This window comes from Sapajus apella, unplaced genomic scaffold, assembly GCF_009761245.1.
Source record: "Sapajus apella isolate SASKATOON/1434 unplaced genomic scaffold, GSC_monkey_1.0 scaffold10, whole genome shotgun sequence".
NCBI classification, from domain to species: domain Eukaryota; kingdom Metazoa; phylum Chordata; class Mammalia; order Primates; family Cebidae; genus Sapajus; species Sapajus apella.
Window position 1 is genome coordinate 7,500,535 of NW_022436950.1, and position 13,317 is coordinate 7,513,851.

General features: G+C 52.7%; 1 protein-coding gene across 1 annotated transcript in view; it reads right to left on the bottom strand.

The window, feature by feature from the left end:
* Window positions 1-12,805, bottom strand: part of EFHD1 (EF-hand domain family member D1) — a 51,137-nt gene extending 38,332 nt beyond the window's left edge. The window contains exon 1 of the mRNA XM_032277898.1: window positions 12,021-12,805. Within this exon, the coding sequence (XP_032133789.1) occupies window positions 12,021-12,304 (284 nt within the window). The 5' untranslated portion in view covers window positions 12,305-12,805. The remainder of the gene's footprint in view (window positions 1-12,020) is intronic.
* Window positions 12,806-13,317: the final 512 nt, after the last annotated feature.

Below are 13,317 nucleotides of genomic sequence, written 5' to 3' on the forward strand. Positions count from 1 at the left end.
ATGAGGCAGGTGGGTCACCTGAGGTCAGGAGTTCAAGACCAGCCTGGCCAACATGGTGAAACCGTCTTTACTAAAAATACAAAAATTAGCTAGGCATGGTGGCGCATGCCTGTAATCTCAGCTACTTGGGAGGTTGAGGCAGGAGAATCGCTTGAACCCAGGAGGTAGAGGCTGCAGTGAGCTGAGATCATGCCACTGCACTCCAGCCTGGGCAATGGAGTGAAACTCCATCTCAAAAAAAAAAAAAAAAAAAAGAATCAGCAATAATGGATGGACCTAAGTGTAATCAACTGGGAATTGCAGGGTTATAGGAGAGAGGCTGTGGGGGCCATTCAGCTCAGTGACAGCAAGGCCCAGGCTGGGAGAACCAGAGAGAGGAGACTGCAGCCGCCGACTGAAGTGGGCCTTAACGGTCTGCATGAGGAGTCTAGACTGTTTCCTTGGGCAATAGGAAGCTACCGAATGCTGAATATTGCCCCATCCCAACCCAAAATAACTTCTGAAGAGGGAAGCAAGGTAATGAGATCTGGGCTCTGGCGAGGTCCACCCAGCCACAGCATGTCGGACGGATCGGGGAGGCCATGTCTGAGGCAGCTGCTCAGGCTGCCTGCAGAGACTGTGCCAGCCACAGCCCTGCCTGGCTGTGCAGGGGACGGTGTCAAGGATGGCTGAGACATGGAGGGTGGAAAGCTGGGATGTAGGAATGACATTAGTGAGTCAGGCTCATGACATGGGACAGGAGTGCAGGCCACTTGGGTTCAAATCCCAGCTCTACTGCTTCCAAGATGTGTGACTTCAGGCAAATTCCCTGGCTGCTCTGTGCCTCAGTTTCCTCATCTGTAAAATGGGGTCTGATATGGTGCCCACTTTGGAGTGTCGTGAAGCATGAGTTCCCATACGGTAATTGCTAAGCACAGCCCTGCGCACAGTAAGCTCTGTCAGTGGGGCTGGTAGGTGGCATTGAGGGCAACCAATGCTCCATGAAGTCAGCCATTAGAGGGTGGAGGGGCACAAGGCATTTAGAGAGGAGGCAGAGACCCTGTCACCACCAAAGCCAACAGGACAGCGTCAGAGGCCAGCACTTCTCCAGGGCCACAACAGTGTTCACTAGGTCCCTGTGGGCAAAGAGTGAGGACTGTCGGCAGTCAGATTTTTTTTATCAGAGCTGTCCCAAGGCACAGTAGGTGCTCAGTGAGTGGTGCTGGGGGAACCTGGTAGGTGGAGATGTCTAACCCTAGAGCTGGGATCAGCTACAGCCCTGTGGGGTGGAAGCCTCTGCTGTTTCACTACCAGGAAGAGGCAGAGTGGCCAGCCCTGGGCACGAGGCTACTCGTAAGTCCTGAACTTCCTCCTCCTTCCTGCAAACCTGATTCATGGCAGAGGGCTGAGGGCGTATCTGCCTTGGATGTGACACCCGGCCCCATCCAAGGCTCTGGCTGGCCTGGAAGGAGGCTGCCGCCAGCACTGGCAACCCATGTCTTAGCTCCAAAACCAAAGAATTTACCTTCATTCAGCAACACAGCTGGGGGAGTAGCGTGTGCTAGGCTCAGATTAAAACAAAAAAGCAGGCCAGCATTGTGGCTCACACCTCTAATTTTGCATTTTGGGAGGCCAAGGCAGGAGGATCACTTGAGCCCAGGAGTTCAAGACCAACCTGGGCAATAGTAAGGCCTACCTCCTAAAAACAAAAAAATTAGGCTGGGCGTGGTGGCTCAGGCCAGTAATCCCAGCACTCTGAGAGGCTGAGGTGGGTGGATCACCTGAAGTCGGGAGTTCGAGACCAGCCTGACCAACATGGAGAAACCCTGTCTCTACCAAAAATACAAAATTAACCGGGCTTGGTGGTGCATGCCTGTCATCCCAACTACTCTGGAGGCTGAGGCAGGAGAATCGCTTAAACCCAGGAGGCAAAGGTTATGGTAAGCCGAAATCATGCCATTGCACTCCAGCCTGGGTAACAAGAGCAAAACCCTGTATCAAAGAAGAAAAAAAAAAAAAAAAGAAAGCCAGCCCTGAATACTCCCTAACACACACTCATACATGACTTGTACAAAGGCCTTTAAGCCAACAGAGGGGTCCTTAGCCTCAGAAGCCCAGGAGCCACTAAAGGAATGAGGAACATCAAGACACAGCGACTCCTGGTCAAAGGTAGCAGCTGGAGCAGCCAACAGTTTTCCAAGACAGTGAGCTGCCAGGAGGGTGGGGGGAATGACTGAGCCCTCCACACCCAGGGGGCGGGCCCACCATGCCAGGCTCTTTGGAGGGTGGAAGGGCGACACGAGATGGAAGTGGGGGGTTCGCCGAAAGCTGACCTAGGGAGTGGTTAATACGGGCAGCCCACCCAGTGCCAAATGCACACTCCTAGCCGCCAAGGGTCCACCCTTACACGCAACAGAAAAATCACAGGGAATCCCAGTGAAAATGACAGAAGTTCCTCAGGAAAGACCTCTGCATTTGGTCTTCGGGAGCCCCCAGGAATGGGCTGCTTCCTGCATGTCCTCCAGAAACCAAGCCTGACATCAAAAGTCCCTCCCATCTATACAAAAACACAGATGACCTGGGCATCGTAGCGCCCTATAATCCCAGCTACTCAGGAGGCTGAGGCGGGGGGGTCACTTGAACCCCGGAGGCAGAGGTTGGAGTGAGCCGGGATCTTGCCACTGCACTCAAGCCTGGAAAACAGAGCAAGGCTCTGCCTCTAAAAACAACACAACAAAAACCCAGAGGGGCATTGGGAAGCCAAGGTGGGCAGATGGCTTAAACCCAGGAGTCTGAGACCAGCCTCAGCAACATGGTGAAACTCCATCTCTACTTTAAAAAAAAAAAAAAATTAGCCAGATGTTGGGGTGAGGGGATTGAGGCAAAAGGACCTTGGGAGGTCAAGGCTACAGTGGGCCATGATCGCACCACTGCACTCCAGCCTGGGTGACAGAGCGAGACCCTGTCTCAAAAAACAAAGCAAACCAAAACAAAGCACACAGATAGACAGAAAAGAGCCGTGGAACACCACTCAGTAAAAACCCAGCTCTCCTTCCTCACTAACAGAACCCCATATTGGCTCCACCCCTCAGGGAACAGAAACTACCCCTGGATGGGCCAGTGACCTCGTGCTGACAGATGGGATGCCAGAGCCCCGCTTGGGGCACACATAGAGGAAGATTTCCTCATTGTTTATTTTCTTTTTCTTTCTTTCCTGTCCGCTTCTAGTGGTTACGCTTTAATTTCCTCATTGTTTAGAAGAACGCTAGGTCTTTCTGCCTCTGGATTTTGTCACAGCTGGATGTGACTCGGGGAACCTCACGACTTGGTACCGTGATGCCAGCACAGAGGGTGGTGGAAGGCAGAGGACGAAACCCAAGTCCTGGATGACAGCAGCAACCAACCATTGCCCCAGGGCCACCCAGGGAGTCCTCTGGACTCCCTCATACATGAGATGATCCATTTCTGTATTCATTAGTGAGTTTGGGGCAGAGTTTTCCATCACTTGAGCCAAAAGTCTCCCAAATAATACAGGCAGAACAGCATAGATTGTCTCAACAGTCTTGTGTAAGAACATGCACCCAACCAGCTGGAGGTGGCCCTCGGGAACAGAACAGCATGGGCTTCCGCTCTCTGCTCCCTAAAGATCTTTACTGTTTTTTTTTTTTTTTCTCAAGACGGAGTGTCACTATACTGGTTAGGCTGGTCTCAAACTCCTGACCTCAGGTGATCCACCCGCCTCAGCCTCCCAACGTGCCGGGATTACAGGTGTGGGCCACCATGCCCGGCCTCTTTTCTTTTCTTTTTTCGAGACTCCTGTCACCCAGGCTGGAGTGCAGTGGCACAATCTCGGTTCACTACAACCTCCTCCTCCCCAGTTCAAGCAATTCTTCTATCTCAGCCTCCCAAGTAGCTGAGACTACAGGCACCTGCCACCACCATGCCCTGCTATTTTTTATATTTTTAGTAGAGACGGGGTTTCACCATATTGGTCAAGCTGGTCTCCAACTCCTGACCTCAGGTGATCTGCCCGCCTCGGCCTCCCAAAGTGCCAGGATTATAGGCGTGAGCCACCGTGCCTGGCCAGATCTTTATTGTTTTAAAAGAAATTTTAAATGGGGAACATTATAATTTTATAACAAAAAATAAATTTTCCTTAAGTCATAAGATTCTTATCTCCCATTTCCCTCCAAACCAGTAGATAACAAATTTTTCTGGGGAGAGGAGCCATACACCTCCTTGAGAAGCAAGGCCTCCTAGCGGGTGTGACAGTGCAGTTCTGCACACGATTGCTGAGTTCGAAGACTGGAGGTCAAGAACTCCTTCTCCTACCACACGGCTCAAGTAAGTAGACACGCAAGGCTAATTAGCTTTTGTTTTTCATTTGCCTTTTTTTTTTTTTTTTGAGACAAGTCTCATTCTGTCACCCAGGCTGGAGTGCAGTGGCACAATCTTGGCTCACTGCGACCTCCGCCTCCCGGGTTCAAGTAATTTTCAGACTCCCAAGTAGCTGGGATTACAGGCGCCTGCCACCACGCCCTGCTAATTTTTGTACTTTGGTAGAGACGGGTTCTCACCATGTTGGCCAGGCTGGTCTCGAGCTCCTGACCTTTTGATCTGCCTGCCTTGGCCTCCCAAAGTGCTGGGATTACAGGCATGAACCACTGCTCCCGGCCTCATTTGTCTTTTTCATCAGGAGTTTTAAAGTTCAAACACACCATGGACTGCCTCTTAGGGGAAGCCATAGGAAGACAACCCTTCCCGGGGTGGGGGTGTTACCCCTGGGCCAGCTGGCGCAGGCAGCCAGGCCTCCTCAAGCGCAGAAGATGCAGTTCCTGCGCCTGCTCCAGTGCTAACCTTCCAGAAGCAGGGGCCTGGAACCCAGGCCTCGCTATGCTGCCGACCCAACTGGGGGGACACGAGGCTTCCACCGCGTCTCCTCTGGACCTGAGGCCACTGATGGGAGGAAAGGCCAAGAAGTGCGAAAGGGGACAAGTGAGACCCGGCTCCGGATTCAAGAGTCTAAAGCGGCTGCCTAGCATGGGGACTGGCTGACTACGGCCAAATCACGCTCACCAGGTGTTACTTGAACACAGCCATTTGCATATTGCCTGTGGCTGCAGAGGGACAGCAGAAACCTCAGGGCCCACAGCCAAACAGATTGACTATCCGGCCCTTTGCAGAACAAGTTTGCTCACCCATGGCCTAGAAGGAAACTTGAAAGCCATCTAGCTGGCCGGGCGCGGTGGCTCAAGCCTGTAATCCCAGCACTTTGGGAGGCCGAGGCGGGTGGATCACTTGAACCCAGGAGTTAGAGACCAGCCTGGGCAACACGGTGAAACTCCGTCTCTACAAAAAATATAAAATTATTAAAACATATAATTATATAAAATATAAAATTAGCCAGGCATGGTGGTATGTGCCTGTAGTCCCAGCTACTCGGGAGGCTGAGGCAGGAGGATAACTTGAGCCCCGGAAGTAGGGGTTGCAATGGGCCAAGATGCAGAACATAGTCCCATGCCAATCAAACCCTCTGCAGGTCAGTGGAAGAAGTATTCCTGTTTACTAGTTGGTCCAGGGGGTACCACAGAGCTGAGGGTATAAAGGTAAGAGTCTGGTTGGTATGCAACAACATTTAAAAAAAGAGAGAGGCCTGGTGCAGTGGCTCACATCTGTAATCCCAGTTTGTGCTAAAAACACAAAAATTAGCTGGGCATGGTGGCACGCGCCTGTAGTCCCAGCTACTTGGGAGGCTGAGGCAGGAGAATCACTTGAACAGGGGAGGCGGAGGTTGCAGTGAGCCGAGATTGCGCCACTGCACTCCAGCCTGGCGACAGAGTGAGACGCCATCTCAAAAAGAAAAAAAAAGAGAGAGAGGCACAGTGGCCAGGCGCAGTGGCCCATGCCTATGAGCCTAGGAGTTAGAGACCAGTCTAGGCAACATGGCGAGACCCTATCTTGAGAAAAGAACCTTACAGCTTTGAAATCAGGCACTTCTTAATTAATCTTGTAGTGAAGAAGGGGGAAAGGACTTTTCTCTTTTTTGTATAGTGTAAGATTTTATAAAATTTTCATCACTCGACTTCAAATTCCCATTATTCAAATTCTTATAAAATTCGATGGCTCCGTAATGAGGATAGTGGAAGAGACGTCCCAGAGAGAGGGAGGTGGGGAGTGAGGAATGAGGAGGAAGAAGGAACTCCCTACAAAGATACACCCACCAGCAACTGTGGAAGCTCCTTCCAGCTCCGCCTACATGGGTTAATCACGCGTGCTAGCAAGCCAGTACTTAAACCGGTCGGAGACACAGTTCCAAGTCATGGGGTCTTTCTGCCAAAGACTAGGACCCCCAAACAGAAGGCTGATCTAAGGCCATCCTCCAGAATTCAGACAAGCCCGAGGTCCTCTTACCCCACCCCCCAATTCAAAATTGTCAAATGTGCAAATTCCAGAGCAGTTGAGAGAATTTCACATCTACGGTGATCACCGCTGACTGAAGCGACAGGCAGGACAAGTCGGTACTTCTTGCCTTTCTCCAAGGAAAAAGAAAGCGCTTAACTTCTTCCTTTTATTTCCATCCATCTTTCCCATTTTTAGAGTCAATTCACTCCAAAGATTAGGATGCCAGTATGCAGGCAGCCTGACCTCCCCCTCCCCAGTAAACTGCCCCAAGAGGGCTCACTTCACTTCTTTGGCAAATTCCCAGGCTTCCAAGCCTATACCTGTTTCTCCCTCCTTTGGAGCCAAGACTAAGGAGGAGAAAAAGAAACTGGGAGAGAGAGGGGATGAGAAATGAAGAATTCCACGACAGCCTCACCTTTTCGGGTTTCACTGGCGCCTTGACAATGCAGGACTCTGGCTTTGGCAGGACATCCGTGACATCACTGTTTCAGATTCTTAAGAAAAAGACAGCTTTCCCGCAGCCAAATGTTCTCTTCCCACCCTCTCTTCGGGGAATTGAAACACAAGCTTTTAGTATGCTGCACAAACCTCACAGTGCATTTTAAGATGTTGCATTGGGGTCCTGCCTTTAAGTGGCTGCCCTCATTGCCCCCCTTTGAAAAGGGCCTCTAGATAAGTCCAGGATAATTAAAATTTCCTGTCTAACCCTGAGTGCTCCATCAGCTCACGTTACAGCCACGGATACACACTGTAGAGTCAGTTTCCTCTGGGCCTTCTCATTCTTCTTTTAAAATCAGGCCACTGTTCTCTTGGCTCAGGCTATCTAGTAGCAAGCTTGGAAATGGAGAGGGAACTTTCTCTGGCCAAGCTGATGAGGCCTCTGGCTTCCCACACTCACTAGAAAACCTCCTTCTTCTTCAACACACCGTGTAGGAACCAGGCTCGTTTGTGCTAGGTCCTAAGCACACAAAGAGAAACCACACCACTCCAAGAACCCAACAAGCTCAGAGGCTGGGAAGGATCCAGATTTTTTGAGCCTCGAAAATGTAAGGAATCCCTAAGCCGAATACTTTTAAATAGGAAAATCAAATTTAAATGATCAAAGCACGTCTCCCAGTATCTGTATGGATCTTTCCAGCCCCAAACAAAAAAAATGGGTGTACTTTGTACTGGTCTAATCAGGTCACACACTGCAAGGGGCCTGATGAACTAAGGTGACATCAGAATGTGAATCTAAAAACTGCTTAAAAGTGAAATTCTTTTTTTTTTTTTTTTTTTTGAAGTGGAGTTTCACTCTTGTTACCCAGGCTAGAGTGCAGTGGCATGATCTCGGCTCACTGCAACCTCTGCCTCCGGGGTTCAAGCAATTCCCCTGCCTCAGCCTCCCAAGTAGCTGAGATTACAGGCATGTGCCACCATGCCTGGCTAATTTTTTGTATTTTTAGTAGAGATGGTGTTTCTCCATATTAGTCAGGCTGGTCTCGAACTGCCAACTTCAGGTGATCCACCCACCTCAGCCTCCCAAAGTGCTGGGATTACAGGTATGAGCCACCGTGCTTGGCCAAAAGTGAAATTCTTGCCGAAAATAGGTGTGTTTCTGGCATGACGGGAGGTGTTGTGTGGGTTCAGTTGGTTATGTGTTTTGTTTTTTTGAGACAAAGTTTCACTCTTGTTGCCTAGGCTGGAGTGTAATGGCGTGATTTCGGCTCACTGCAACCTCTGCCTCCCAGGTTCAAGTGATTCTCCTGCCTCAGCTTCCCAAGTAGCTGGGATTACAGGCACCTGCCACCAAGCCTGGCTAATTTTGTATTTTTAGTAGAGACGAGGTTTCACCATGTTCCCAGGCTGGTCTCAAACTGATGACCTCAGGTGATCCACCCACGTCGGCCTCCCAGAGTGCTGGGATGAAAGGCATGAGCCACCATGCCAGGCCGGTTTTGTTTTATAGTTGGGTGGTGAATTGACTTGAATTAAGGTGGTGCTTTGGGAGGCATCCTTTGTCTGATGGGGGTGGGAGTCATACTGGCTTTGGATAAATCTGAGATTCTGACCTTCCTAAATCCGAGAGCTTCCTCGGAAGAGGCTGCAGAGATGGTGCTCAAGCTCCCGGCAGCTCTTCTCATTCCCTGCACTGAGCTGAACAGAACCCCCCTCCACACCCTGTCCCCCACCCCGGAAATTCATGTCTACCCAGAACATCAGAATGTGACCTTATCAGGAAATAGGTTCTTTGCAGATGGAAAAGTTAAATTAAGATGAGGTCACACTGGATTTGGTGGGTCCTAAATCCAATGACTGGTATCTTTATAAGAAGTCCACATGCAGACACAGAAACACACAGGGAGAGCACCAGGTGCCCAGGGCGGCAGCGATTAGGGTGATGCTTCCATACCACAAGGAATACCCAAAATTTTGGCAACCACCAGAAGCCAGGAGACAGGCACAGAAGGAGTCTTCGCTGGAGACCCCCAGGAAGCACAGCCCGCCGACACCTTGGTTTCAGACTTGGCAGACTCCTGGTTTCCAGCACTATGAGAGGATACCCTGCTGTGGTTTTACGCTACTCGGTTGGTGGCATTTTATTCAGGCAGCTCTAAGAAACAAACATCCTCACCCAGCGGCAGAGGAGCTAACGAGTTCCTTCCATAGAACCCAAAGGGCAAAAGCACACAGTCCTGCGGAGACCCGGAATTCACCCGGAGGCCAGGCTGCCACACCACAGCTCAAACTGTGGGCTAAGTCAGCTTCAAAGGAGAAAGTGGACTCAGCAAAGTAAATTATTAAATAAAAAAGGACGACATAAAATGTGCACATTTACCCAAATTACAGATATATGATAATCTAAAGCTTAGTGGCTAAAATCCACCGGACCTTCACCATAGGCCAAAACATGGAGCTAAATGCATCACTTACATGAATTAATTTAAGCCCCACAATAACCCCTCAGGGCAGGTCCTATGCTTTCCCATTTGACAGAAGGGAAAACTGATGGCACAGAGCTTTTAAGTAAGCTGCCCAGGTGGCAGGAACCTTTTAAGGAACCTTCCATGTGGCAAGTGGTGGGGCTGGGGTTTGAACCCAGGAAGCTTGCTCTTCACAGCCTCACAGACTGCTGCCGCAATGAGTAAAATCTGGAAGGTAATCCAACAGAAAACAAATTGGTGTGTTACGTTTTCTTTAGGGTTTTTAACATTCTTACGTTATTAATTTAAGCTGCTGTGGCCACACCACCACCACCAAGAATGAGCCATCTGAGAATAGGGACAATGCAGAAACTAGCTCAAGAAAAAGAGGAACTAAGCACTGATGGCAGCACCTAAGCTCCTAGATCTAGCCATACCTGAAGCTAGTGATGGCTTTTTGGTTTCATCAGCCAAATTATTCCCCTTTTGTTTATGCCAATTTTGGTTGCAAGTGACAGAAAACTCAACCTAGAAAGAAATACCAAGTACCAGTTGAACTGTCAGCCCGGCTGGATCCCAGGCCACATCCTGCCTTCCCTTTAGCTTTTTTTTTTTTTTTTTTTTTTTTCCTTTGAGGCAGAATCTCACTCGGTCACCCCCAGGCTGGAGTGCAATGGCATGATCTCGGCTCACTGCAACCTCTGCCCCTCTGGTTCAAGCAATTCTCCCACCTCAGCCTCCCGAGCAGCTGGGACTACAGGCACACGACAGCACTCTGGGCTAATTCTTGTATTTTTAGTAGAGATGGGGGTTTCATCATTTTGGCCGGGCTGATCTCGAACTCCTGACCTCATGTGATCCTCCTGCCTCAGCCTCCCAAAGTGCTGGGATTACAGCCATCAGCCACTGTGCTCGGCTCCCCTTTGCTTGATCCCAGTCCAGTACCTGCTTGCTCACAGATGCCACCTTGCTTCACCTTCCAAGGCCCTCTGAGCATATGGACTCTTTTTATTACCCTTAGGTAGCCGACTAACAAGTTGATCTTTCCAAAGACTGTTTTGCAGGAAAAACAAAAGAAGCCTGAGTGACCCCAAGACAACTTGAAGATAAAGGTTGGTCCCCAAGATGCCCTGAATCCAGCTGGACTGGGAGGAACTGGTGGGACCTGGGAGCAGCCCGGACAGAGCAGTCTTCCCATGAAAGGCGTTACCCCAGGGAAATCAAAGGGACTCCAAACAAGCCTTTTCGCTCCAGCCGCATTCTTTTTTTTTTTTTTTTTTCTTTTAAGACGGAGACTCCCTCTGTTGTCCAGGCTGGAGTGCAGTGGCATGATCTCGGCTCACTGCAACCTCCTCCATTTCCCGGGTTCAAGCAATTCTCCGGCCTCAGCCTCCCAAGTAGCTGGGGCTACTGTTGCACGCCGGCAAGCCCGGATAATTTTTTTGTATTTTTAGTGGAGACGGGGTTTCACTGTGTTGCCCAGGCTGGTCGCTAACTCCTCAGCTCAGGCAATCCGCCCGCCTGGCCTCCCAGAGTGCTGGGATTACAGGCGTGAGCCAAGCCACGGCGCCCGGCCCCCAGCCGCATTCTTTAAATCGACTCAGCCTTCCTGAATTGCCCAAACTGGACCCAGAAAACACGACAGATCAGTGCCTGGAAGCCAGACAAAGAAACCGCGGTGCCAGGGAAGCAGAGGAGGCGGAGGCTCCCAGGTGCCTGCTCTGCAGACCTCCGTGCAGGGGCAGTGGAGGCTCAGGCGACGCAGCGCCAGCCACAGCGCCTTTAAATAGAACCTCCACACGGAGGGCAAACGCATTCCATGCGCTTTTAAAAACGCCCAAGCATGACCTGGCCGGCCGCCTCAGCTCCCCCAGGCATTTTTCCCGTCTTGGCCCAATTCTGGAAATAATATTAATAGCTCGGTTAAGAGCTTACGGGGTACAAAATATTTTTGGCCTTAAAAGGCAGGGACCGTTACAGCTCCCACTCTCCAGATGAGGAAACTGAGGTCCAGGGAGGTTCCAGGCGACGATGCAGACTAGTGGGTCTCTATCGCCTGCTTCTCACTCAGTGGCTCCCCAGGTGGGCGGCTCCCTGCGCAATGAGGCTCACAGAGCAGGACAAGACAAGCCCCCGCCGGACAGGTGGCAGCGGCCAAGTTCGGTTCCCATGACACGCCCAGGAGGCTGCCGGGCAGCGCTCGCCCCAGAAACGTCCTGAATCTCGTACAGCGAGTTTACCTCCACTCTACATCTGACCCCGAGCGGCAGCCAAGGATTAACTCTCCCCTTTTGTTTTAAAAGATAAAAGGCCAACAGGGGCTAATTTTTCCCTTGGGGGATACGGTGAAAGCTGGCAGGTGAGGCGCGACGACTGCTCCCTTTCTTAGAAGTTGCGTTCGGAGCAAATCTCGGGACCCGACGGTAGAGGGGGCGGGACCAGCGGTCGGAGTTGGGGGACCGGGAACTCGGGTCCAGCAGCGGCCAAGAATTTTTGGGCTCCGTCCGGGAGAGCCGCGGCTCCTGCTCCCGGTGTCCCCACCCCCAGACCCCGTCCCCCCACCTCTCGGAGACAGACCCGAACGCGCCAGACCTGGCTGCGTTGGGCCAAATGCTACCTGCACCCCGGGACTCCTGCATCACCTCCCCGCCCAAGCGGGACCCGGGACTTCGGGTCAGAAAGCCCTCCCGCTCCCTCTTTGGTCCCGCGGGCGAAGGGCGCGCAGCGGGAGCTCACAGTTTGAACATGCGCTCCAGGTCCTTGATGAGGCGGCGGCTGAACTCCGGGAACTCCGTGTAGGGGTTGAAGACCCTGCAGCGCCGGGGCCGCGCGGCGCCCTGGTTGATGTCCAGCCGCCGGCTCAGCTGGGCGCTCAGCTCCGCGTCGGCGCTGGCCGTGGGTGGGCGGCCGGGGGGCTCCGGGGCTGGGGCGCCTAGGGGAGCTGGCAGGGGGCTGCCGTCCTCGGCCTCCTCGCGCCTCAATCGGCGCTCCAGCTTGCGCGCCAGCTCCTCGCTGGCCATGGCGGCGGACTGCAGGACACGGGGACGCGGGGACTCCGAACGGGGCACAGGGAGCTGGCGGGCGGCGCGCTCCTCGCAGGCTCGAGGCTCTATCCCACTCAGCCGAGGCGGCGGGGACCCGGCGGTTGGGAGGGACTGCGGACGGGCGGGCGGGGCGGAGCCACGGCTTTAAGGAGGCGCCAGGGCTCGGGGACCGCCAGCCTGGAGGGAGGAGGCCGCCGGTGTCTGCGCGTCCCTGAGACCCCGACCTGCTTCCTCTCCCCGCGGCTCATGGGGGGAGGCTGGCCGCCCCGCGGGACCAGGCAGGGACCCTCGGATCCGCTCCGACCCCACTGCTCCTGTCCGCTCCCGGGAAAACCGTAGCGGGAAAAGTGTCCCGACCGTTCAAGCGGTTCTTTTCTCGTCCCCCAGAAGCGACCCGACTGGAAGCGCTCCCGGCCCGGGGCAGGCTGGGTGGGGGAGGCGAGCGCCCCCGAGCGACACCCACGCGTCCCAGCGTCTGGGAGTGGTGCCCACCCTCTCCGGGCTGGGAAGTGGGAGGTGCCCGCCGGGAGCGCGGGGCGGGGGAGCTGATTTTCAAACACTCGTTGAAACGAAATGTTTCCAAAACATACTAAAAATACTAAAAACAAATAAGCAAACAGAAAAGAGGGAGGGTGAGCAAGCAGAAATAAACCCCCGTTTCCCCTGGAGGCAGGAGACCAGCGCAGCTTCAGGGCACCGACTTTTTTGCGTGAAACACGTGAGAAAGAGAGGAAACCCGGCGCGGGGATTCGCACCCGCAATCCCAACACTTGGGAGGCCAAGGTGGCGGGATCTTTTAAGCCCAGGAGTTCGAGACCAGACTGGGCAACATAGTTAAACCGTCTCTACAAAAATACTTTTTAAAAAATCAGCCAGGTGTGGTGACGGTAGCCTTCAGAACCAGCTACTCAGGAGGCTGAAGTAGCAGGATGGCTTGAGCCCTTTAGGTAAAGGCTGCAGTGAGCCATGGGTCAGGCCACTGTACTCCG